Source organism: Neoarius graeffei, chromosome 1 (assembly GCF_027579695.1).
Source record: "Neoarius graeffei isolate fNeoGra1 chromosome 1, fNeoGra1.pri, whole genome shotgun sequence".
In the NCBI taxonomy this organism is placed as follows: Eukaryota; Metazoa; Chordata; class Actinopteri; order Siluriformes; family Ariidae; genus Neoarius; species Neoarius graeffei.
In genome coordinates, this window is record NC_083569.1 from 2749376 (window position 1) to 2775781 (window position 26406).

The 26406-nt window shown below is 41.8% G+C and overlaps 2 protein-coding genes across 5 annotated transcripts in view; one reads left to right on the forward strand and one right to left on the reverse strand.

Annotated features, from left to right (window-relative positions):
- The window catches only part of zgc:55943 (uncharacterized protein LOC406337 homolog), a 178991-nt gene extending 171895 nt beyond the window's left edge, over positions 1 to 7096 (forward strand). For all 4 annotated transcript variants that reach the window (XM_060928021.1, XM_060928012.1, XM_060928003.1 and 1 more), the window contains exons 3-6: positions 2452 to 2540; positions 2696 to 2760; positions 2837 to 2897; positions 6194 to 7096. In XM_060928021.1, the coding sequence (XP_060784004.1) occupies positions 2452 to 2540; positions 2696 to 2760; positions 2837 to 2897; positions 6194 to 6235 (257 nt within the window). In that variant the 3' untranslated portion in view covers positions 6236 to 7096. The remainder of the gene's footprint in view (positions 1 to 2451; positions 2541 to 2695; positions 2761 to 2836; positions 2898 to 6193) is intronic.
- Positions 2223 to 18332, reverse strand: tsen15 (TSEN15 tRNA splicing endonuclease subunit). Its single transcript, XM_060927981.1, has 5 exons — positions 18171 to 18332; positions 10952 to 11033; positions 10059 to 10194; positions 7985 to 8168; positions 2223 to 6581 (listed from the first exon to the last, which is right to left on the reverse strand). The coding sequence occupies exons 1-4, from the start codon at positions 18222 to 18224 to the stop codon at positions 8000 to 8002; spliced, it is 441 nt and encodes a 146-aa protein (XP_060783964.1). The 5' UTR covers positions 18225 to 18332; the 3' UTR covers positions 2223 to 6581; positions 7985 to 7999.
- Between the last annotated feature and the right edge of the window lie 8074 nt (positions 18333 to 26406).

Genomic DNA, 26406 nt, shown 5'->3' on the forward strand with positions numbered 1-26406 from the left:
TTAACTATCCGTGATCATGGTAGGGCCCTGCGTTCTTCACAGGGATGGGAATTTTCCGCGGATTTTATCAACCCAGGGGTCATTTTTGTGAATCGTCTAAATCCGAGGAGAAAATATTTAGGGGGGGTTAGGTATGTGTTGACCCGGTCAACCATCGGGAACAAGGCTCTGTTTACATCGGCAGTTCAGAACATACACTGTATTTGATTGGCCGTTGAGAGAGAAATATCGCGATTTGACCAATGGTAAACGAGCATAGATAGGAAAGGCCAAAATGTCACATGTAAGCTTCGTTTTGATTGGTTCTTCGCATTTCGCTTTCTTACTCATTCAACATGGCGCTCCACGAGGCCGGAGATTGAGGATGTAACAGCGAATAAGAGCTTCAAAATGGTGAAAATTATCACAAAAGAAAACGAATCGCTTATTCAGATGATAGATAAAGACGTGAAGAATAAGTTCCGTTGGGACTGGTTAGAGAGAACTGTAACTTTGAAGATAAAAATCGGCAAAACCACTGAAGACGTAGTTGAGAAATTGTCCGATTTCATTGGAAAATGTGACGCTCCCGGCAAAGCCCAATGCATCTACTGCAATGACATTATTAATTATGGCTCTCGCGGGTGCATTGCTTTGATTGAACATGCTTCAAAAGGGAAGAAAGGGAGCTGAGAGAACTGTTCAACAGGGAAATTGTGTTTCTGTTGAGACAAGTTCACTGCAAAAGAGGTAACTGCATTCTTTAATAAAGTAACTGAAACATTTACAGGATTATGTCAAATATTCTGTCTTTGTGTTTAATTTATATTCATCATTCCTTTCATTCTAGCATGAAGTTAAAAATTCTTTTTAGCTGAGCATTATTGAGACTATTTTTGTTTATTAGTGTCCAAGGCCGAATCCCATTTCACCCCTTGGACCAACCCCTTGGCCCTTCCCCTCCATTTTGCGCGTTCACGTGAAGGGGTAGGGGTATCCCAATCCCAGTTAACGCGGAGGGGTAGGGGAAGGGGTAGGGCTTCTGTACCCCTCCAAACAGAGATTTTCCTGGAGCAGACTCCGAACGAAGGGGTTTGAGTGATTTCCCACAATGCCATGTGGATTTCAGCGAGATTTCATGCGGATTTCAGAAAGATGGCGGTTCCCACGGCGAAAGATTGTCATAAATGTATTTTCTCCATTATTTACGTGTTTTAAGTTGTTATCCAGAGGAAACACGCCGCTTGATTCGCTTTCGAGCTGAGAATGAGCAGCGATTTCTGAAATCCAAGCTGCCGCTAAAAAGCTTTGGGAGTGAGTATTGTTTTCGGTTGCTTTACTGCGTACGTTTTGTTCTGTTATTCTCGCTTTTATTGTTTACATGAGTGTTCTGACACCTCATTCTGTCGGATGTGGTGCACGAAGCGCCAAAGATATCCCATTCAGTGGTGTTAGTTAACAAATCACACCCTGCCAGCAGAGATCTCTGGCTCTGACTGTAGCGGCTGGTCGCAGCCAATGACGCATTTGGTCGCGTTTTGGTAACGTAAATGCTGACGGAGGTACACGATGACGTATGCGATCGTTGAAGGGCTATCCCAATACGTAGGGGTTGAATTTCAAGCCCTATCCCTTGTAGCTCAGTTTCAAGGGGAAGGGGGAGGGGTAGAAATTAGAATTGGGATTGGGCCCAAAACTCAAGCTTCTTTGGACTGAAAATATTATTCAACTGAGCAATCTGAGACCATTTCTAGTGGTCTAAAATGCATAAAACTCATTAGCTTCCGGGGGCCTTCGGCCCCCAGACCCCCGATTAAATTTTCAGCTGAAAATACAATTTCTCATTCTCATCCCCGTCTTCGGGTCAGCTTCTGTTAGAAGTTCCAAGGTTGAGATATAAACAGTGCGGTGATCGTTCTTTTGCTGTCGCTGCTCCCAGACTGTGGAACAATCTGCCCCCCGACAATCGCACCACTACTGATCCCGGCCTTTTTAAATCGGCGTACAATCCTGACTAGGGGAGTCTTGTTTTTGAGGGGTGCTTCATTTCGTCTGTTTCATTTCATGGACTTCTGAAAGGCTTTTGGTAATCTGCAGCACGGTGGCACCTTCCGCAGTTAAAACCGGTGTTCTGTTTTATAGCTTTGATGTAAAGCACTTTGGGTACCTTTTGGTTATTGTAAAGGGCTATATAAATAAAATTTGATTGATTTGATATTTAAAAAAAAAGAAAAAGTTGTGGCTGAAGTCATGAAGTGCATTTTATTTACAAAGGAACAAAAGTGCTGTTGAGATTTCAGCATATAAAACACGGGTACAAATGAGTGGGTGGGGCTTATGCAAGCATCACCTGTAGTTAGCCACACCCACTTCATGGTGTTGGAAATTCATTAAGGATTGAAGTTGCGGAGTTTGAGACAGAATCATGACAAGCAGCTGAGGCTTTAATCAAATCTCTTACTGTTTGTTTAGACGAGTACAAAATGAAAGGAGTGGAGAAGGTGAAGTACGTGCAGCACGGAGAGGAGGAGCGCATGAACACGCGCAACCAGGAGCACCAGGTTTTAATTTCCTCTTTTTGTTTTATTTATGTGGATGTGAGTGTAAAAAAAAAAAAAACCTCATTTGCATATGTTTAAAGCTCCACCCCTGCACACTGCAGTGTTCTTCAGTTTTATATCATGCTTTTGAAGCCGTGTGGGTGCTGTGTTTTCAGGAGAAGAGCACATTTTTGCACAAGGGCAAACACAAAGAGGCAAGCGGGAACACTAATAAAATCAGGTGAGTGTGTTTGTGCTGAGTGGAAAACATCCTTGACTTTATCCATACGGTTTGTTTCTGATCTCTGTTCACGCAGCATCCACTCGTCAGAGAGCCAGCAGGAGTTCTTCAGGATGCTGGATGAGAAGATTGAGAAGGTGAGAAGTGCACCGCGCTCATCACGCACAGCGAGACGGCGTCTCTAACACGGGGAGATAAACAGTCAGAGCTCCGTCACTTTCTTCCAACATCAGCTAGGGGGCGTGGCTTAAACCTGGAAGGCAGAGTCATGTGGTAGAAGTTCTGGAGGATGATCTGATTCAAGGACGAACCCTCAGTTCAGATGAAACTGTAGTAATTATAGCCATCACTTCTAATACTTCTGGAGGATTAAATGCAGTGTCCACAAGAGCCAAAACAGCTGTCAGGTCTCCAAGTTGAGCGTCAAACACAGGGTTCGCACAAAATTCTGTTTCCACTGAGTGATTAAAAGTGAGACGGCCTTTCGATTTCATAAAACCGGTGAAATTTAGTTCCGTCTGAAATGTGGCGATTGCGATATCTCAAAATATCAGGACATTCTGTGGCTGGGGAGTTATTTAATTTGAAGGGATTAAAGCAAACGTGCATGAAATCGCGCAGTCAAACCTTTTGTTCTGTCGCTAAACGAACGCCGATATTTATTAGGTTCAGTTCAGTTTAAATTTATTGTCCCAAAGGGAAACTTGTCTTACAGTCAGGTACAGATACACAAACACTGTCTTTCCTATCTATATTTCTGACACATGGTCATCAGACTCATTTGTGTGCAATAAAACAAATTTGTGCAAATTGAGCAGACGTATTGCACTCGGGATAAGAGTGTCTTGTCCTACTGGACTTCTAAAAGGGGACTCTTATGGTGATGATACACGGGGCAACTTTTTGGGCAATGTTGCTGGGCAATTGCGTTTTGACTCTTTTCTATTGAGATTGGGCAACATTGCTTCTTTCTGAATGGTTTTGATAATCTCTGGCAACTTTTTGAGATAAGCCAATCAGAACGCGAGTATCGAGTCATGTGACCTCCGGTGAGGTTCGGATCAGAAATTTCAAACAAATATGGCGGCCGCTCAGTGTCAGTGGAGTGAAGAGATGGAGAGACTCCTCATCTGTTTTTACGCCGGTAAGTTATTTTAATATTCTATATGGAGGAATTTACCTCACCAAAGCTCTAAAAAACAACAGACAGCTTGATTAAATGGTCACAGCAAAAATTAAGACATCAATTTTTTTTTTTAGCTAACTGTAAACTGCCGTTGCTAACTGTTGTTGCCCTGAGTCTCACCTAGTTGCCCGTTGCCAGCAACTTTGCTTGGCAACATTGCCCAAAAAGTTGCCCCGTGTATCATCACCATTAGTCTTTGGCCTGAGGGGAGAGCTTCAAATGAACAAGGTGATCTTTACAGTCCAATATTGACCCTGCCTTCTGGATGACCTGTTTCTCATAAATTGACCGCAGGGATAACTGTGGACAGTCAATCAGCTTCCTAGCCACCTTTACAATATGGCTGAGATTATCATCCCTAACACTGATGCCCCCATACCAGATGAGAACAGATTCTATAGAGATCTTGCATGTGACATCACAGCCGATCCAGATTGTAACAGACGCCATCTTGTCGGTCAAACGCCATATTTCCGCCTTCTACTTCTACCTTTTCTTCTGGAAAACCCTACTATATACAATTCTACTACAACGGCTGCGGCTACAAGCTCTCCCCACCTGTGCACGTTTGTTTTTTGTGTGTATTTTTGCGTGTTATTCGTCTGTACCGGACTTCAATATCCACTACAACCGTATGGACTTACTGGACATTGGTTTCCAGCGATTTCCATCGCATGCACAACATTCCGGACGAGATACAGAGACCCCGCTGGTCTCGCTGGATTGTTATCGGGTCGGGAGTGGAAGCAAAAGCGAGGCTGCAGGCAGAGCCGGCCTGTTGACTAAGCTCAGAAAACAGCCACTCAAACCTCCACTGCCAAGCCTCTACCTCTCCAACGCCAGATCCATGGCAAACAAGACGGACGATTTGGAATTACAGCTGGAATTACCTTATTCTATTCTATAATCGGCTGGTCAGTGCTATACTAGATACTACTGATATATCTAGTATCAGTACTAGTAATACTTAAGTGACTTACCCGTCCAATGAGGATTGTTATTTTCTTGTTTACAAGATGACAAATCCTGAATTTCTGTAAAGATAACTGTCCAGAGATTTATAAGCACGCACCACTGAACAGCGAGGGAAAGTTAATGAGGTAATTATACACGTCTGGCAGTTCAATATCCACTGACACGGTTGTGAAAACTCCGTCCGGTAATCGATAAGGGTCACTAATCTGTAGGTTGTTTATTTTAGACATACATCTAGTTATCTGTTCATTAGAAAAATGAGCCGTGTAGTCCGTCGGTTGAAATTGATCCATTCTGTACACGAGTGCAGCAGTATTCAGCGGTGTTTTTGACCGACAAGATGGCGGCAAGATCTCTATAAAAGTTTTGTAAAATAACACCAAACACATTGAGCTTCCTAAGGAAGTACAAATGTTGTTGCCCCTTCTTGCAAATGACCTCAGTATTCACATCAAATTTGTCTATAATTATGCCCAAATATTTATACTGGTCAACCAACTCTATGCAACTTCCATTAATATCTGTCAGTGATGGAGAACAAGGTTGGTTTCTTCTAAAATCAATGACCATATCTTTTGTCTTTGAGGTGTTTAAATGAAAAAAAAAAAAAAAAACTTGTCACACCAACTGACAAACTCATCAACCACTGGCCCATGCTGAGACTCATGTTCGTGCAGTAAGCTAACAATAACTGTGTCATCAGCAAATTTCAGGATGTGCCTATTTATATGCTGACTTCTACAGTCATTAGTGTAGAGGATGTACAGCAAAGGGGAAAGCACACAACCCTGAGGAAAGACAGCCATTGACCTTCACTCTCTGATCTGTTAGTTAAAAAATCCATCATCCAGCCCACAAGATTTCTCTCGAGATTAAATTCTCGAGTTTGGTCCTGCACGCTCTTTCGCGTCCTCCATTTTTCTCTCCTGTTTCAAATTTGTATCCCACAATGCCTTGCGTGAACGGGGAAAGCCCACTACGTGATGCATGACGTAGTATCTTGTATTGGGTCATGGTGAAGCAGGAAAAAATAGCCGAGAATTTAGAGCCACGTGGAGATAAATTCATTAATTGTTCTGTTTAAAATTGGAAGTCTGTGATTTCAAATTCAGTAGCTTTCAGTCACTAAACAAAAGTAACTGGGTGTCGGGGAAAATTCTTTTTATGACCTCTACTTGAAAAAACCAATTAATACAGGACACTCGGCAGCCATCCTGTGCGTGAACAGGAAGTACAAATCAGTGTTTTTCTCTCTCTTTTTTCCTCCCTCAGGGACGCGACTACTGTTCGGAGGAGGAGGAGGACGTGACATAACCTGACACTGTTACCTCTGCGAGATGATCACACCTTCCCTCATCTCCTTTTCCTCTCCTCTGAGTGCGTTTACCCCCCAAACACCTCCATCCCTCCCTCCCTCCCGTTTACGGTCAGCGCTCCGCCCGCAAGGGAGGAGAAAAGGGGACCCGGGACAGATGTCCATGTCGTCGTGGTCTCAGTGCCCTTGCCTTACACTAAGCCTTTCTCAACATTTTTGAGAGAGCCATGAACATGACGCTGTCCCGGACTTCAAAGAGGACTCGGCCGCTTCAACACCTCCTGCATGTGCAGAATGAAAGAGTCCGACATCCGCTGCTTCTTCTCCTCCTCCTTTTTGTTCTTCCTTGGAGATGAGACGTCCCAGGAAGTTGCAGATCATCATGTGGAACAAAACAAAAGGACAAAGGACATTTAATTCCATCCCACACATTCCAGGCATTTTATATACACGTGTGTGTGTGTTGGAAAAGTATTTTCTCACCATAAGTCTGTGTTTTGTGTGTATTATTTTTTAACTCTTAAAACGTGTGTGTAACCCTGCTCAGGACTGCGTGTCGGAGGAGGATCGTTCATCGTGAATCGGCGCAATATTCTCAACAGGACGCGGTCGGAGGCTGCTTTCACACCTGCTGTTTTTCCCTGTAACCATAGCAACAGCCCCAGCTCGTATCAGCGTTTTGAAAATATGTGTTGAGGGTCCCTCGGTGTGAAAGCAGCCCGACTGATAAATCAGTCACATCTACAACACTAAAAATGTTCGAAAAGAAAACACAAGGATGATTTGATGAGGTTTTCAAAGTGCTCTGCTCCAGCCGTGTCCCAAAACACCCACAAATAAAAAAAAATTTTTATAATAAATTTGTCTTTTCTCGTAGTGAATTGTAGCATCACGCACAACGATATTGTGGAACACTGACTTCTGCTACTTTAATTTTAAAATCCGCTAAACGGCTCGGTTTGGGAATATTACCAAGTATTAGCTAGCTAAAGGACAAATAATTTAATTAATAAACAAAGAGCTATTCACAAACGAGCTCGTTTTGTTGAGTCCTATTTCCACATTTTCTTCAGGATGAACTATATAACAGTCGTTGGATGATATTTTTAAATGTAACCTAGCTTTGTGCACCCATATTCTCCAACTTGTACATTAAAATCAACACAACCTGATGTGACTCCGAGTGCGAGATTTAAACCTACTTCGCCCGAGTCTCCCTCACCGATTTACGCAAATTTCAGAGAAATGGAACCTCTGCACACATCTGTCTGCTTTTTTTTTCCTCCTTAAATAACTCGTACTGTTATGGATCATAATCAAATTCCCAGTATTTGTGCCAAAAATCATTCCACAGCGAAGAAATCACGAGTACCGCTGTTAGACGCTTCTCCCCTTAACATTTTCTTTCAGGTTAATGAAATCGACTCCAGAAATCTTCATTGAATTTTAAATTTCAGTTTAAAATCTTGGTCTCAAACAGCAAAATTTCTAAAATTAAAGTGTGAAGTTTTGACTTTAAATGTATAATGTAGAACCAGAAATAGATCTATTATTTAATGACTAAACCTCAGGCAAGAAAAATCTCTTGAAATTCACGATGATAAAGTTAAATAAAAATTCTAGGATCTAAAAATGTTGGCACCATTGAGAAAATGTATCACAAAAGTCACTTTCTTTTTTCCCCCTCAGAGAGCAGTTTGACATTTTATTAAACTTGAGATTTTTTTTCTCGAATTCATAACTCAGACCTGTGTGTTCACGCTTCACGTTTGGAGCCTGCGTTTGCGGTGCTGTCGGCGTCCCAGGTCTTTGATGTCCACAGGGGGGTCAGGGGTCATCAGGCCGTCGCTCAGCCGTTGATACACCAGCGTGGAGTCCGACGCCACGGCGCAGAGGAGCAGGACAGCTCCACGAGCCACGATGCACCTCAAACTGAGAGAAAGAACTGTTTTAAGAAACGGAACGAGGCTGATATCAAACATTAAATGCAGTCGTCCGTTTATTTTCGCCCAAGAAGAACATCTACGTTTTAAAGCCTTTTAACCCGAGACCTAAAACGACAATTTTATCGGAATTTTCTTTAAAAACGTAAACTACAAAGAGCATCTCTAAAATATAAACCTCACAAATGTTTCAATTTCTAAAATCATTCAACGAGCTTTAAAATACCCAGGCCTTGTTGACTGAGTGGGTGTGTCCAAATATTTCACAACAGTTATTCCACAAAATCGAGTCGTACACAAACTGATGGGTGACAAGGCGCGTAGCACCGAGACTGAGTGGAATAACTTTTATTCTACCCACATTCACTGGATTTTGAGAAATAGAGCAATTTTTTTCGAATTCGATAAATAGAAATGACAGGAGCGATTCTTGAAAAATTAAATTTGTGGTTTTGTTTCCGAGTAGAGTTTTTATTTCATCCTCGGTTGCTTCAGCAACACGCCCCGCCATTTTGTTTTTCTCTGCTCATGGTATACGAGTTGATATCCTAGTAGTAGAGTAGCCAATCAATCAGAGCGCCTGATTGCTCATATCCAGTGAATGTGGATAGAATGAGTAAAATATTCACTATAGCAAGTTTATAATCTTCTCCAGAACTAAAACCCTGGCGAGAGAAACTTTCTAAAATGCCCACAATAATAGAACTTCTGAAAATTATATATTTTGTTTTAAAAATTTTCCAGTATAAATACAGAGGAGATTCTAGAAAGTCGAGAGATTTGGATTATTTATTTCTCGGCAAAATGGCGTCCAATCGCTTCGTCACCGTAAGTGAGGAAGAATCACAGACGCTCCGAAGTTTGGTCTAAAACTATTCAAAGGGAAGGTGGGATTGGGATTTATTTTATCGATTTCAAAACAAAAGGATTTTATATGACTCGGCGTAAATAAGTGACAAGTCTGCGCCGCAAAATTATCACACTTACATGAAGATTGAAATTGATTATTATTTTTTTTTTAAATCACTTGTGGATTTACACTCAAACAATTATCCGCCTCAGGCTCAGTGAATATCGACTTCGTCTTGGTTATTATTCACCGAGCCTTTGGAGAAAAACGGTTAAAAAACATCTGCTTTTGAAATATATTTCAAAATTATACGTCCGATATTTATACAAATCTACACTCACTGGCCACTTTATTAGGATCAAGCGCTTCGGTGAATGTTCAAACATCAGAATGGGAAAAATTGTGATTTAAATTTTTGTGTGACTTTCTTTCCTTCTTTCACGGTGGCATGGGTGTTGGTTTGAGTATTTCAGAACCTGGGGTTTTCACACACACAACAGTTTCTAGAGTTTACACAGAACGGTGCCGAAAACAAAAAACACAGTGAGTGAGCGACAGTTCTGTGGGTGGAAACAAACGCCTTGTTGATAAGAGAGGGTCAGAGAAGAATGGACAGATTGAGCAGTTCGAGCTTTTTTTTCCCCCTCTAGGAAGGATACAGTAACTCATATAATCACTCTTTACAACCGTGGTGAGCAGAAAAGCATCTCAGCATGCAACAGCAGAACACACTGGGTTCCACTCCTGTAGCCAAGAACAGGGATCTTAGAATCAAGGGGAGTGTAGATCTTAGTAAATATGGTAATGTATAGCATTTTAAGTAAAAATTCTAAACGTTTAGATTTCCCCCCCCTCTGCAACGTCAAATTTATCGATTATTTTCTTGCATAATTTGTTAAATTTACATCATCTTTCCTGGACATGGACAACGCTGTGCCTCAACGTAAGCTACATGTTATTATTTTACATTTACGACACACACACCCGCTTCTGGACTCCCGCTGTGTGTATTCACGAGTGTTCACTCACTCTCCGTGACTGACGCTTCTGTGAGCAGGAAGCGGATAAACCACCTGAAGCGCCTCGCCTTCTTTTTCACGGCCTTCCAGCAGAACAGCCTGCAGTTCAGGACACGGTGCTGCCGTCACGCCCGTCCAGCGCCGAACTGCAACACAGGAAACGCGTCACACTCGTCTGTGCCGTGAACAACCACCACGCGTTACTGTAGACCACAGCGTAGCACTGGCTGCTGATCCTCCTCACGTGTGTTCCGCTGTTTTTAACGTTAAACTTATGTCTCTGCTCGACCCACTACAACTGAAAATGAGTTTTACGTAGAAATTATGTAATACCAGAGCTGACCCAACTGTCATGACTGTATGCTGAAGCCTAGCGTGCAGGACGGCTAATTAGCTCACAAGCTAGTCAGCAAACTGAAGCCAGAAGAGAAAATTCTACATGAACATTCAGCCATTCCCCCCCCACAAATTTTCTTACACATCTGAGAGAAATGTTGACATTTTCATCATCGCTGCACCTTTATACAGGCTGTAAACATGACGGTAGCTAGCTAAACAGTTAGCCATTAACAATATGGATATGGAAGCTTTGGGCTTTAATGCTTCCCAGTTGCCTAGCAACAGTGTCCTGAGGAGTTCATGAGTTGTCCCACAGCGTTGCTGTTTCTCAATATGACTAGCATTAACTGCTAATGTAATTAGGGTGTAATTTTAGTCAAACGAAGCCTTTTCTAAGTAATTTTCCTGAACGTCTGAGGAAAATATCAACGTTCTCGGCATTTTCATCTCACTTTCGTCATCATCGTAGCTTTAGAACTGTCCATATAACAGGCTTGAGTGGCTCATGCTTGAACAATTCTCCAAATCGGGCCGATGTACAGCCCCTCCCCCGATGTCTCTTACCTTCTGTCAGGTCGAGGTAAACCAGGAACGCTCCGTAAACCTGTGCGCTGTCATCTACACCCAGATTCAGCATGTCCTGGTACTAAAAAACCAAACAGATAATAAAAACATATATCATCATCATCAATACAGCTAACACAGAGGAATGTGTCATGTTTAGCGCCCTCTGCTGCCTACACTTATATTTAACACTTTTCTCTCCCATTGTAACCATCCTAACGATAACAAAATCCCTCTGTAACGTCAGCGAGGCATAACCGCTGACTTCTCACGGAAATAACCAACACCAGAATCGCCAAATATTTCAATATAAATCTATTTTCTGTGTTTCTGGGTGAAGTTTTTCCTTTCAGTACTGACATGAGGAAGTGTGGTAAACAGAACGTTTTTACACAAACACTGAAACTATATTAAAATATGTTTTAAAAATATAGAATTTCACTCAACTCTGTCGCAGAGATTGAACGATGTAACATACTGATGAGACAGAAGGAGGGAGTTTATTTTCTTTAAAACTAGTGGTACAAATTTGACTAATATTAGCACATTTTGTTTCATAGGTAGATTTTAGAGAGAAAAAAAATCAGTCACTTATTTCTATAATGTTCACTGAAAAGGCAGGAAAAAAACCCCCACCAAAGTAAACTGTTATACATCAGCGTACATTTTTAGTGGTGGGACGATATGACAAAAATATTACATCACCATTTGCTAAATAAATAAATACATACATACAATATGCAACTTGATGTACAGATTTGCTCACAAAGTGCCAGAAATACAGTAATGCCGTACTAAGGCCCTGTCCACACGGCAACGGATTCAGGTGACTCCGATACAATTGCTTATCGTTTAGGCCTGGCGTCCACACGGCACCGGCGTTTTGGGTGCCCAAAACGCAGTCTTTTTGAGAACGGGTTCCAGAGTGGAAAGATCTGGCAACGTTGCCGTTGCGAAGTCGTCTGGATGAGTAGAACGGATTTGTTTACGATGACGTCACAACCACATGACTGTGAGTGCTTCACGCTGGGTAGAAGTGTAACGAACTCGATGCGAGTTGTCAACAAATCCTATAACTTGGTTCATGAAACGCGCTTACAAAATATTTTCACTGTGAATATTTATTGTGTAATGGTGCAAAGTGAGAGAGAGAGATAATAGTCCTTAAGGCAGAGTCAATCCCGCCAGCAAAAATAGGGAAAAAAAGGAGCGATCTCACCTCTTCAGACGTTGGTTTAAGTCCTACAATACATTCCTCAAAAAGGGCGTAGAAGAAATTAATCTATCAACGTGTAGCATTCAATTTATTCCAGACCATTAAAGACGCCGCCTTCCACGTAGAATCATACGTCATCCTCGCCGCCATATTGGATAGGTCAAAGCGGAGAATAAAGATTAGCTGCGTTTAACTGTACCAACAGGTTTGCCGTCCAAACGAGATCACATGGGATTACCTTTCACAGGTGAGACTGGAAAAATACTTTTCATTGTATTTGGTCATTATAACGTAATTTTACGAACAGATTTTTCTGACTTTGTGGCTAATATGAAGTCTTGCGCATAATAGTTTATGCGCATGCGTCCTTACTTCTTCTATTGTTCTGGTGTCTCCGAAGGGACCGTCTTACAGCGCCCCTAGAGGTGTGGCATGTGTATTGCATCGTTTTCAGCAAGCGTTGCGTTGCCATATGGACCTGATATTTTACTGATCGTTGCCCATTTGGACGCAATATATTTTTAAATAACATCTCGTTGCCGCTGTCATGTGGATGTAGCCTTAAATTATATAGTACAGCAGCAGCTACAATTATCGACACCTTTCAGATTTACCAATAAAAACAATTTAACAAAGCTGAGTTTCAGTTCCAACAGTTATTATTGGTTAATTAATCAACCGGAAGTTCTTGTCGTCTGATGGCACAGCTTGTTACCGGAGATGGAATTTTTTTCAGCACGATCAGCAATTTTTCGGAAAACCCGGACGTTATCATCGCAGGTAAGCATGGTGGAAAGATGTTTTTACTCATCAAAGTCACTGATATTTCATGATCTCCTCATCGAAACCTACTTTATTTGACAGTCGCCATTATGTATCTAAATGTGCGTTTGAGAAGTCACGTGAGGTGTCGATAATAGTGATCACTTTCCACTAAACAGTGTCCACCATTATCGACACGCTGTGGGATGAAGGGACATTTACAACTGTTATGGATCGATCTTTGTGTCACATTGTTGAAGTCGATGACGTACTGAAATATTCAGATTTTTCTCTTCCATTCAGAAAATATATATTTTTTTGCAGTTTGTTGTAAATATCTACCACATATTACAATATCAGTAGACAGTTTATATTTTGGTTCGAGGAATATTTTGGTGCGACCTTTGACCTGGAGTTCCATGTGGTTATGGTGTCAGTTGCCTGTTGATATTTATTGGTAAACTAGAAATTAATACAAACAACAACGAACGATTAACAAAATGTGATCTACGAAAATACTTAGAAAGTGGAACAGAAAGATTTTCTGACGCAGGTTAAACATTAGAATTACTTCCTCATTTACGTAAACACCGACATCCATATATTCATATAAAAGATATTTTGGACTAAATACAAGTCTATGGAAAACACATTTTAAATAAAAACTATGTTTTGTTAATTTCATACCACACGTTGATTTTTTTTAAATATATGAATAATCATCTGGGTGTCATGTGATCTGATACGCTAAGTAATCAGGAATCACCTCATTTTTTCCCCAGTGGAAGTTTGAGTAATTATTCATGCACAGTTTACGTATTGAAAGTCTTTTCTCCTTTTGCAACGGCCAAAAGATCGTTAAGGTGTTGATAATTGTATCCGCTCTATTATTACACTGGGGAACACAATTTTTGTTGAGTTAGGTCTGACAGCTGTTTTTAACTAGTTTTTGGGTGCGGAATCCAAAACTGATCTCAGTTTTTCTCTATCACGTCAAGTTTTTGAACTATAAGATCCCCGTTTTCTTTAAATACTGTACTTAATAGATATGTGCTTGTTTTATAAAAATTTACAAATATTGACATGCAATGAAATATGAAAGAAACAGGCATGACTGCAATGTTTATTTAACACTTATGTTTTTACAAAGGATATGGCTACTGTAATTATAATTGTGTGCAAGTAGTTAAGGTAAAAATTTACGTTTATAGCTCTTTCTGGAGTGTTCAACTTGAGGACTATCACATTTGATGCTCCAACAATAGTCAGCCATCATATGTACATCCCATCTACCCTGATAACGTTCTCCCATAACCTTCAAATAGTCTTACGGGTTGTTTTACAATCAGGGTACAAAGTTTGTGTCACAGGGGTCCAAAATTCAAATTGATTCAAACTGGTTCTTGTACCAGTTTTAAAATATGTTAAAGAACAGATTTCAGGTAATTTTTTTATGGTAGTTTTGTGTAATCTGCTATAAGGTGGGAGAAACAAATGAAGTGATTCTCGGAGAGGACTTTTTTTTTTTGACAATTCAGAATCCACTACTTCCATAGTGCTTTTAAATATACGGCTGTAAGCTTTGTGTTAGTTGTCTCTAATATTTATGTCCCAATATCTTGACCACATTTTAGGATGAAAATAATCATTTTAGATATGTTATTTTATATTGAGAAATTAGCTGTCTCGGAGAGGACTTTTTTTGACACTAATTTGATCAAAATAGTCTGAAAACTTACTGGCATTCAACATTAAAACTTAACTATGTTTCCAATGATATGGAACCAAATATTTGTTTTATGGTATAAAGAATGATTTAAGTGCATCCCTTTTGTGGTCAAAAAAGCACTTTTTCTAAATGACACGAGTAATTTTGCTAAATATGACATATATTGCCATGCATTCACCAAAAATAAGGTTATCACCAAATTTTTTTTTGCATGGTAAATAGCGCGATCACAGGGCTACAATAAACAACCAAGTTTATTTAGTCAAGCTTTTTGATATTATAGATAGATAGATAGATAGATAGATAGATAGATAGATAGATAGATAGATAGATAGATAGGACACCTTTATTTAAAAATAAAAGATAAATCACCCAGGGTAGTCCAATCAGGTAGCCACAAGAGCAAACCTGCTATCAATAGGAGCCCTGGGTAAAAATAAAAAATTGATTAAAATATTATTTACATTAAAACTTCATAATAATAATACTAAGAATATTTAAACAATGATAAAAAAAAAGTTTAGTTAAAAGTATATATATATATATATATATATATATATATACACACACACACACACACACACACACATATATATATATATATATATATATATATATATATATACACACACACACACATATATATACACACACACACACACATACATATACACACATATATACATATTCCACTACAAACTAGTATGATCATTAAAAACAGTACAACCATGATAATAAAAAGCGCGCTTCGCAGTTTCAGTCCGCACCAAAGGGAGACGAAGTAAATTTTTATTGAAGATAATAAGTGTTAAATGTGATTTTTAGCTTGCGTACCCTGATTGTAAAACAACCCAGCTAAATCAGTGGAATTTTGCTTATCTGGAGGGTAATCAACCTAAATTGTAATCATGTAATCAGCATAAAAATCTAACTCAACAGAAAATTCTTTTCAAATTGTTCCCCAGTGTTATAATCTGCATGAAGTAGGAAAATATCAGCTTTATAGCTTCTTCCACAAGCATTAATATTTCATATAAATGTCAGACTGACTTCATATTAAATAAACATCATTTGAGAGATTCTTTGCTAAATAAATATTATTTAGTTGTTACAGTTTTTGTAATTTCGCTCATTAACGTCCTCAAAAACTAAAAAATATCACAATCAGGGTTTTTTCTAGAAAAATTTAGTATGAGGGCGCTCACCATGGCGAGGGAGCGAAGCGGGGGGATGGTGCTGGTTGCCCCCCCCGCCGTGCAAAGCCTTTGAAAAATGCTCCAATGGGACATTCTGAGGCTATCTGAGAGGGAAATTGTAACAAATTGTCTGTCAACATTGAAAAAGAAAGAAGTAATCTTCTTCTGCCCCGGACAGTCTTTGGCTTTCTTCCGCTTCGTGCCGCGGGATGACATCTTTAAATGCCCAAGTGTCAACAAAAACAACTCGCGAACTCCTTCTGTCAAAAGCTCCCGTGCCGGTGGGTGAAAGGTCATTCAGTCTTGAGAAATCTCACTCTACAAGTCAGCTGACCTTGTATGCAACCCATGTCAAATCTCGCGAGAGCAGCCGCGACAACTAAACAACATGGCGCTTCAGTCTGGAAAACGCCAATTCGGATTGTTTTTGCACCGTCTGGCAGTGTATCTACTATGATTGGAATATTTTTGGAGCAATTATAACGTATTTGATGATCAGACACATTGTCACGTAGTGTTGCTGGGATGTTTTCACGGAGTCGGTAAGGGGGCGCACGCCGAGAGTAAGAGGGCGCAGCGCCCGTTCCCCCGTTTAGACGAAAGCCTGACAATATCTAAAACTTTAAATTCATATTTCTTATAAACGACAAAATGAGCTTTATATATACACTATTAAAAAAAAGTAGGGGATATTGGATTTACAAGTAGAATGAAATGCAGATCATGAGGTCAGGAAGGAAACAAATGACAGAAAAACATTAAGGAAACATTTGTCAGTTTATTCGAAACCCTGTGTACAGTCAGTAAAGGACAGATTCTCCAGAATAAGGGTCACACAGCAAATTTACCACCATTTTGAAACCGAGTCAGTAGCGGGTAAAACCCCCTCGGTTGGCTAGACAAGCTCGAATTCGGCGTGGCATACTCCTAACGAGACGTCCCAGGTCATTTTGGGGAATGTTATTCCATTCCTGTTGCAATGCTGCAGCAAGTTCTTGGACATTGGCAGGAGGTTTTTGACGTTGGCGTAGCCGCTGTCCAAACATGTCCCAGACATGCTCGATGGGGGAAAGGTCCGGACTGAGTGCTGGCCATGGTAATCTGGTGATATTCTGCTGCTGGAGGTAATCTGTAACGATCCTGGCCCTATAACATCTGGCATTGTCATCTTGGAAAATGAAACGGCGGCCATAACAACGTGCAAACGGCACAACATGGGGTGCCAAGATGTTGTCCCGGTAGTACTGCCCTGTGACACGTCCAGCAACAACATGCAAGTCTGTTCTGCCGGCAGCAGTGATGCCTCCCCACACGGATCATGTCTAATGACGTTAACGTCATGGAAACGTTCGTTACGTCGGCGCCAAACCCTCCTGCGTCTGTCCAGGAAGTCCACAGTGAACCTCGACTCATCTGAGAACATTACGTGGTTCCATCGGCGATTATCCCAGCGTTGATGATGACGACACCATTGGAGTCTGGCCCTAATGTGACGATCCCTCAAACAGGGAATGACACGAGGACGTCGGGCGTGTAAGTGAAATCTGTGCAGTCGATTCCTGATGGTCTGGCCACTCACTACCAAGCCAGTATCCCTTCGAAGTTGAGACCTTATCTGATTTGCTGTTACCATACGATTTCTCAAGGCAATAGTGCGGATGAATCTGTCCTGAGCCTGAGTTGTTGCCCTTGGTCGACCGGATCGTGGTCTATCCTGAACAGACCCTGTGGCACGATGTCTGGACCATAATCTGCTGATGACAGACTGGGAAACATTCAATGCTCTTGCCACAACGACCTGTCTTGTGCCAACCTGTAGCATGCCAAGGGCACCTCTCATCCTGTGTTAGACGGCGCATGGCCTCTGTTTAACTAATGACTTCAACCACTGATAATCTGATGCTTTCTTTTCAAAATCTTCCTTTGGAGTGGCTCTAACCTTCCAATTCAGAGTCATGCAAATTTGTGGCACGACCCCCTTGATGATCAGGAGCATCCCGTGCTGATCATGAGAGTGTCATTGATGTGTTTGGGTGATGAATTTCTTTGGAAATGCTTCCTCAGTAAGGAACTATATATATACAACATGCTTTCGTATCCCTTTGTATATGTGAAAATTTGGATCTCAAAATAAAATATTCCCTACTTTTTTTTTAATAGTATATTATAAGCATGTTTCTTTCTTTTCTTATTCTTCTCCCTGGCTGCAAAACTTAGTGCACCCCCCTGCCCAGGCTCGTACACACGGTGTCCTGTGATATTCGGCTCGGGCTCGACAATAAATGAACCATGAGGGCGTTAAACCCTAAAGCTCACCACAGGATGCTGTGAGATCCAGTCCGAAGGTGCTGCTCGATTTCCTTCATCCATCGCGATATTTTCCCTCCAAACACTTCAAAGCAGGAAGAAAGAAACGCAAGCGGTCGAAGAACACACCAAACACACGCGTCTCTGTTACGGTGCTCCATCCAAAACACACTGGAAGGAAACAGTAGCCTGATTCAAAGGTTCCGCTTCAAACATTCTCGAATAAACTTCGGATTATTATTTGTTAAAATGAAGGGAAAAAATTAAATGCTTAAATATTAGTATTTTAGCATACAGAAAGATTAAACTCATGGAGTGTGATTCTGAGCAGCAGCAAAATAAACTTTACCTCAGGACAGGGTGACCGGATTTCCCGAGTCTGAAACCGGGACACTTTTGCGCGCGACCATGAGCTGGGATTTATGGCTCTTTGATGGGATCCGCATCTTTGTGATCCGTTCTTTGAAAAGAGTCGTTCAAAAGACTGGCTCATTCGGCTCTTTTTAAATATTTATTCAGTTTTAAGAAGACAGCGTCTAAAGAAGCCAGATCCCTCTGCTTAGACAGTGACATCAGTATTTCTGGACATCCCTTTTATATAAAGCAACCTAGACTTACATTATTGTAACCCCTAAACGCTCATAAATAACCATTAAAAAACAATGAGGGCTTCAATGAATGTCCATGCAGAACGGCTTTTCTGTAAAAAAAAAGTACCCACTCATCAAGAACGCAAGAATATTTTATAGAAAAACACTTCATTCATTCATTATCTCTAGCCGCTTTATCCTGTTCTACAGGGTCGCAGGCGAGCTGGAGCCTATCCCAGCTGACTACGGGTGAAAGGCGGGGTACACCCTGGACAAGTCGCCAGGTCATCACAGGGCTGACACATAGACACAGACAACCATTCACACTCACATTCACACCTACGCTCAATTTAGAGTCACCAGTTAACCTAACCTGCATGTCTTTGGACTGTGGGGGAAACCGGAGCACCCGGAGGAAACCCACGCAGACAACATGCAAACTCCGCAAAGAAAGGCCCTCACCGGCCACGGGGCTCAAACCCAGGACCTTCTTGCTGTGAGGCGACAGTGCTAACCACTACACCACCATGCCGCCTAGAAAAGCACTTGTTTTACTAAAATATTTAAGTCTGAGATACAAAATAGATACAACTACAATAAATATAACAAGAACTAGTTATCACACAAGAACATTTTAATAGAAAAAAAACAAACTTTCTATATGGCGACACGGTGGTGTAGTGGTTAGCGCTGTCGCCTCACAGCAAGAAGGTCCTGGGTTCAAGCCCCGTGGCCGGCGAGGGCCTTTCTGTGTGGAGTTTGCATGTTCTCCCCGTGTCCGCGTGGGTTTCCTCCGGGTGCTCCGGTTTCCCCCACAGACATGCAGGTTAGGTTAACTGGTGACTCTATTGCCGCTTTTCCACTACAAACGCGGCTGAGCTGTGTGGGGCTGTTGGAGTTGCATTTCGACTACAACTGTGCTGGCTGGAAGTGGGTGGACACATTGGGTGGAGTTAGCGAAAGTGGGTGGACGTCAGGTGATGTTAAGCAGCGCAAACAGTGACATCAGTGAGCTTTTAAGCGGTAGTCTCACAACCCGGAGAGTAAACAATAAACATGGAGGACATGGAGTCGTTAGTGTTGCTGGTCTTGGTGCTGTGGCTTGTTGTCACCGACAACGCCAACAGATACTGGCAAGAGCGTATAGATGAGGCGAGGCGCATAAGGCTTCAGAAATTCTCGTAATTCGTAATTCTTCCGGGTTTACGGTGTTTACAGATCCCAGCGTGCTCGCGGGGCGTGTGTGGGCATGTGAGGACACTCCTCCTCACCAATCAGTGCACAGGGGAGTGTCTGCTCACGCCCCCAGCCTCACTCGGCTCGCTTTGGCTCGCTTCAGCCCCACTCCAAAACGGTGCGAGTTTTAGGGGCTAAGCAGGGCTGAAGCGAGCTGAGTCGTGCTGGTTTTTGGTAGTCGAAACGCGAGCCGTGTCGGGCTGAAGTGAGCTGAAAAAGGGTAGTGGAAAAGGGCCATAAATTGAGCGTAGGTGTGAATGTGAGTGTGAATGGTTGTCTGTGTCTATGTGTCAGCCCTGTGATGACCTGGCGACTTGTCCAGGGTGTACCCCGCCTTTCGCCCGTAGTCAGCTGGGATAGGATCCAGCTTGCCTGCGACCCTGTAGAACAGGATAAAGCGGCTAGAGATAATGAGATGAATGAAACTTTCTATATTAAAAATATTGAAATTGTAACAAAAATAGATACAACTAAACAGTCAGATAAATAGATAAAGTTATAACAAGAACACAAGATTATTTTAATAGGAAAAAACAAACTAAAAAATATATTATTAGAAAAATAGATACAACTAGACAAACAGATAAATAAAATGACGATAGAATAAATTAAATGAACGTCCGTGCAAAGTAGTTTTCCCACAATATTATCATTAATATCACACAACAACATTATAAACTATATACAAAACAATTTGAAGGGAGGAGGAGTAAAGGAGGAGCTTTTTCATCTGAAACACAGGACAGAAAAAGAACGACAGAAAGAACGGCTCCCCCAGCTCGAGACTCGGTTCTCATCGTTCATGCCTAGGAGCCGTTCAAAAGAATCGGTTCGTTCGCGAACGTCACAACACTAACACTCGGAGAGGTGCTCTTATCGTTGTGTTGAAGCTCACATTTATCAACATCTCACATGGAATAAAACAAACAGGCATTTTGTTATCTAGTAGCATAGTGGTATACAGATCAGTTAAATTATGGTCAGACAACAGATTTTGTAATGGCTGAGGTGAGAACAGGGCCGTACCCAGGATTTTTCAAATACCGAGGTCAAACATGGCTGACAGCACCGAAGCCCCCCGGCACAACTTAAATAAATAAATAAATAAATAAGGATAGATTTGGTGGTGGGCGGCATGGTGGTGTAGTGGTTAGCGCTGTCGCCTCACAGCAAGAAGGCCCTGGGTTCGAGCCCCGGGGCCGGCAAGGGCCTTTCTGTGCAGAGTTTGCATGTTCTCCCCATGTCCGGGTGCTCCAGTTTCCCCCATAGTCCAAAGACATGCAGGTTAGGTTAACTGGTGACTCTAAATTGAGCGTAGGTGTGAATGTGAGTGTGAATGGTTGTCTGTGTCTATGTGTCAGCCCTGTGATGACCTGGCGACTTGTCCAGGGTGTACCCCGCCTTTCACCCATAGTCAGCTGGGATAGGATCCAGCTTGCCTGCGACCCTGTAGAAGGATAAAGCGGCTAGAGATAATGAGATTTGGTGGTGGACACATTTATTTTAACGATTCTAAAACTGTGGCACCATAACTGTGGTGTTTTATCTGACATAAAAGTAGAAAGGTAGTGAACTCTTGAACTGAGTATACATACCTAAAGTACCAGTTACCTAAAGTATTGGCATTATTTACATTGCAGCATACACATGACAGAAAGGGTGTGAACTGCTGAATTGTACAGTGGTGCTTGAAAGTTTGCGAACCCTTTAGAATTTCCTATATTTCTGCATAAATATGACCGAAAACATCATCAGATTTTCACACAAGTCCTAAAAGTAGAAATTAGTTAAACAAATGAGACAAAAATATTATACTTGGTCATTTATTTATTGAGGAAAATGATCCAATATTACATATCTGTGAGTGGCAAAAGTATGTGAACCTTTGCTTTCAGTATCTGGTGTGACCCCCTTGTGCAGCAATAACTGCAACTAAACGTTTGCGGTAACTGTTGATCAGTCCTGCACACCGGCTTGGAGGAATTTTAGCCCGTTCCTCCGTACAGAACAGCTTCAACTCTGGGATGTTGGTGGGTTTCCTCACATGAACTGCTCGCTTCAGGTCCTTCCACAACATTTCCATTGGATTAAGGTCAGAACTTTGACTTGGCCATTCCAAAACATTCACTTTATTCTTCTTTAACCATTCTTTGGTAGAACGACTTGTGTGCTTAGGGTCGTTGTCTTGCTGCATGACCCACCTTCTCTTGAGATTCAGTTCATGGACAGATGTCCTGACATTTTCCTTTAGAATTTGCTGGTATAATTCAGAATTCATTCTTCCATCAGTGATGGCAAGCCGTCCTGGCCCAGATGCAGCAAAACAGCCCCAAACCATGATACTACCACCACCATGTTTCACAGATGGGATAAGGTTCTTATGCCGGAATTCAGTGTTTTCCTTTCTCCAAACATAACGCTTCTCATTTAAACCAAAAAGTTCTATTTTGGTCTCATCCGTCCATAAAACATTTTTCCAATAGCCTTCTGGCTTGTCCACGTGATCTTTAGCAAACTGCAGAGGAGCAGCAATGTTCTTTTTGAGAGCAGTGGCTTTCTCTTTGCAACCCTGCCATGCACACCATTGTTGTTCAGTGTTCTCCTGATGGTGGACTCATGAACATTAACATTAGCCAATGTGAGAGAGGCCTTCAGTTGCTTAGAAGTTACCCTGGGGTCCTTTGTGACCTTGCCAACTATTACACGCCTTGCTCTTGGAGTAATCTTTGTTGGTCGACCACTCCTGGGGAGGGGAACAATGGTCTTGAATTTCTTCCATTTGTACAAAATCTGTCTGACTGTGGATTGATGGAGTCCAAACTCTTTAGAGATGGTTTTGTAACCTTTTCCAGCCTGATGAGCATCAACAACGCTTTTTCTGAGGTCCTCAGAAATCTCCTTTGTTCATGCCATGATACACTTCCACAAACATGTGTTGTGAAGATCAGACTTTGATAGATCCCTGTTCTTTAAATAAAACAGGGTGCCCACTCACACCTGATTGTCATCCCATTGGTTGAAAACACCTGACTCTAATTTCACCTTCAAATTAACTGCTAATCCTAGAGGTTCCATACTTTTGCCACTCACAGATATGTAATATTGGCTCATTTTCCTCAATAAATAAATGACCAAGTATAAAATGTTTGTCTCATTTGTTTAACTGGGTTCTCTTTATCTACTTTTAGGACTTGTGTGAAAATCTGATGATGTTTTAGGTCATATTTATGCAGAAATATAGAAAATTCTGAAGGGTTCACAAACTTTCAAGCACCACTGTAAGCTTTAGTATTACACCTTATAATAATAGTGTGAGTGAGTGTGTGTGTGAGAGAGTGTGAGAGAGTTTGTGTGTTATTTGTGGGTGTCTGTATGTGTAGAGACATTCTGAGCAGTAATGTAAAGGCATCAGTCTATCTGGCTGTCTTGAATTGAGATCCATTTGCATGCATTCTCTGAAACACAGTGTTCTCACCATTGCCTGTAATGTAAGTTTGGCTCACAACACATTTACTTCAACAATTCTAAAACTGTGCCATCATAACTGTGGAGTTTTGTCAGACATAAAAGTCAGAACTGAACTGAGTGTATTGCTCAGCTACCTGAAGTATTGGCATTATTTACATTTCATTATCTTAAATTACATTAGAATGTAGAGCTATTAGTTCTGTGTGAAGACTATGCATTAGAGAGTGTGTGAGAGTGTATTATTTGTATGTGTGTGTGTGTGTGTGTGAGTGAGTGAGAGAGAGTTATGAGAGAGTTACTCGAACAAGCCCGTTTACTCAGCCCTGCACAGGGCTGCCTGTGACAACATAGTTTTGAATGTTTCTCGAAATGCTAACTAAAATGTAATAGGCAATGACAATGAAATGTTTCCCCTTGGAAAGTTGGCATGACGCCGCTGAACGGTCTGCCACTGCACTGACAATATTTTCTCACCTTCCCTCCTTCTCTTTCCCTGCTCTTCTGTTGGCTGTCCAAACCTTAATTTAGTTTGTTGCAACGGTTTCATTTTGCACTCAGGTAAAGCTCTATAATGCGATGTGACTATTAGCCTACGTTAGGTTAGGTAGGCATATGTGATAGAGCGTAGACTACACCCTGCCTGTTTTATCCAAAACCCAACTTCCCCGGCCGACACTAGTATAGGCTACGTCGCGTGACGCTGCGTTAGACACGGCAACGATAGAGATAGAGGCTGAGAGATTTCAGATGACATTAGACAAATGTGAATTTTATTGGGGGGAAATACAGATGGACGCTGCGTTTTACATTGATCACTGCTCGAATTCAGCGTAGTCCAATTTGAAATTTCTGAAAAAATACCGAGGACATGACCTCAGTGTCCTCAATGGTAGTTACGGCCATGGCTGAGAATAGGCCAGGCTATGTCCATAGGCCAAATTTAAACTGATTTATTTCACCTGTTTGTGAGAACACCAAGAAGAATGCATATGCACATGTAGGCTATATCTCTACAATTGTATGCACTATAGCATGAACTTAAAAAGTAGATATGTGACCTCAACATAGCCTCGGTCAGAATCAACCTTACTAACCATTCCCCACAACTGAATGAATAAAGCAAGAAGATGTGGACAAAAGTGAACACTTTAATGGAAGGTGCAACAAGCTGTTCAACACAGCAATATGGCCAAACTGTCAGAATGGTATGTTAAACAGAAACAAAAAAGAGACAAGTGATTTGAGAATATACACTACGGAAGCCGAGAGAGGCCCTTCATATAATCCTTTTTTTTATTCCCCTTGTTATCCCGAGATAACGACATAATTAATTCAGGATCTCGAGAAAACAACACAACTAATTCGAAATCTCGAGAAAACAAAACAATTATTCCGTGATCTCGAGAAAACAAAACAATTATTTCATGATCTCGAGTAAACAGCTGAGAAATGCTTCATTCAGGTGCGTCAAGAGACTTGTGATATGCTGACTTTGGGGCTATTTCTCATTCTGTATAGACGCAACTTTGGTCATTAGAATGTCTGGAATAATCGATCACCTAATAAGGCAATATTTTGATCAGGGGTTGACACAGGGAGAGATTGCATTAAGTCTTTTAAAGGTCCCATGGCATGAAATTTTCACTTTCTGAGGTTTTTTAACGTTAAAATGAGTTCCTCTGACCTTCTTAAGTCACCCCAGTGGCTAGAAATTTCATAATGTGTAAACCAAACTATGCCCAACATTTGAGAATGGCGCGTCAAAACGGCGCATTGACAAGCTCTTCCCTTGCCGACGTCAGCAAGGGAGATGATCCCCACGCCCCCCCTCTGGATTCCCACCCACTGTATGGATTGCCCGCCCAGCTCAAAAGTTGCCACCAAACATGGAAATTGCGCTGTACATGGATGTGACAACACAGAAAGGAGTCTGTTTTTACTGCCGACGGGAGAGCCCCTGCAGACGCAGTGGCTTAATTTTATTTACTCCAATAATACGCCGTCGAGTCTACCTAAGACGGTGTATGTTTGTCGGAAGCATTTTCCTGATGAATGTTTCCACAACTTGGGACAGTACAGGGCAGGTTTTGCACATCAACTGTCACTGAAGCCTGGGTCCGTACCAAGCATCCCTGCCGCATCAGCCACAAACACCGAACAAGTAAGTGTATAACTGGTCGTTTTGCCGTGTTTTAAAATCGGTGCATTAGCCTAGCAATGGCTACATTAGCTGTGCAGCTAACCGCTTCCTGCAGTTAGCCAGATACATGGGCTCGAGTTGTACCATTTTTTTTTAGACAGGGCGGACGGACCAGGGCATTCGCCCGCCTGGCCGTGCCCGACGAGGAGCGCTCTCGGCCGGCTTGGGAGGCAGACGGTAGCCCCTCCCCCTCCCCCCCTGGCACACCCCCACCATCTACCCTTCCCCACCTCCTGCTTCTCATTAGCAAAATGACGCACTGGGAAAAGCGCTGAAATGGGGCTTTCTCCCAGGAGGCTATATCTACGTACCGAGGGTTCATTTCGAGAAAGGCTGCGGATATAACATCCGGAAGCCTCCACGAGCCCGTTTAAAGCGTCAACAAACCACCATGCCATGGGACCTTTAATAAGGGATAATTTCAAAATTAGTCCGCGGCACCTCCGCAGAAGACTGGCCCAGCTTCGTCTCTACCGACGGAGATACAGTGATCCAGCTGAGATCATGAAATAATTGTTTTGTTTTCTCGAGATCTCGAATTAGTTGTGTTGTTTTCTCGAGATCCTGAATTAATTATGTCGTTATCTCGGGATAACAAGGTGAATAAAAAAAGATTATATGAAGGGCCTCTCTCGGCTTCCGTAAATATACACTCAAACAAAACAGCAGTAAAGGAGGAGAGGGGCGACGGCCCGAGGAAAGCCCCCACAGGAGCGCACAGCATTTGCAGCATAGGCTACCCAACTCAGTA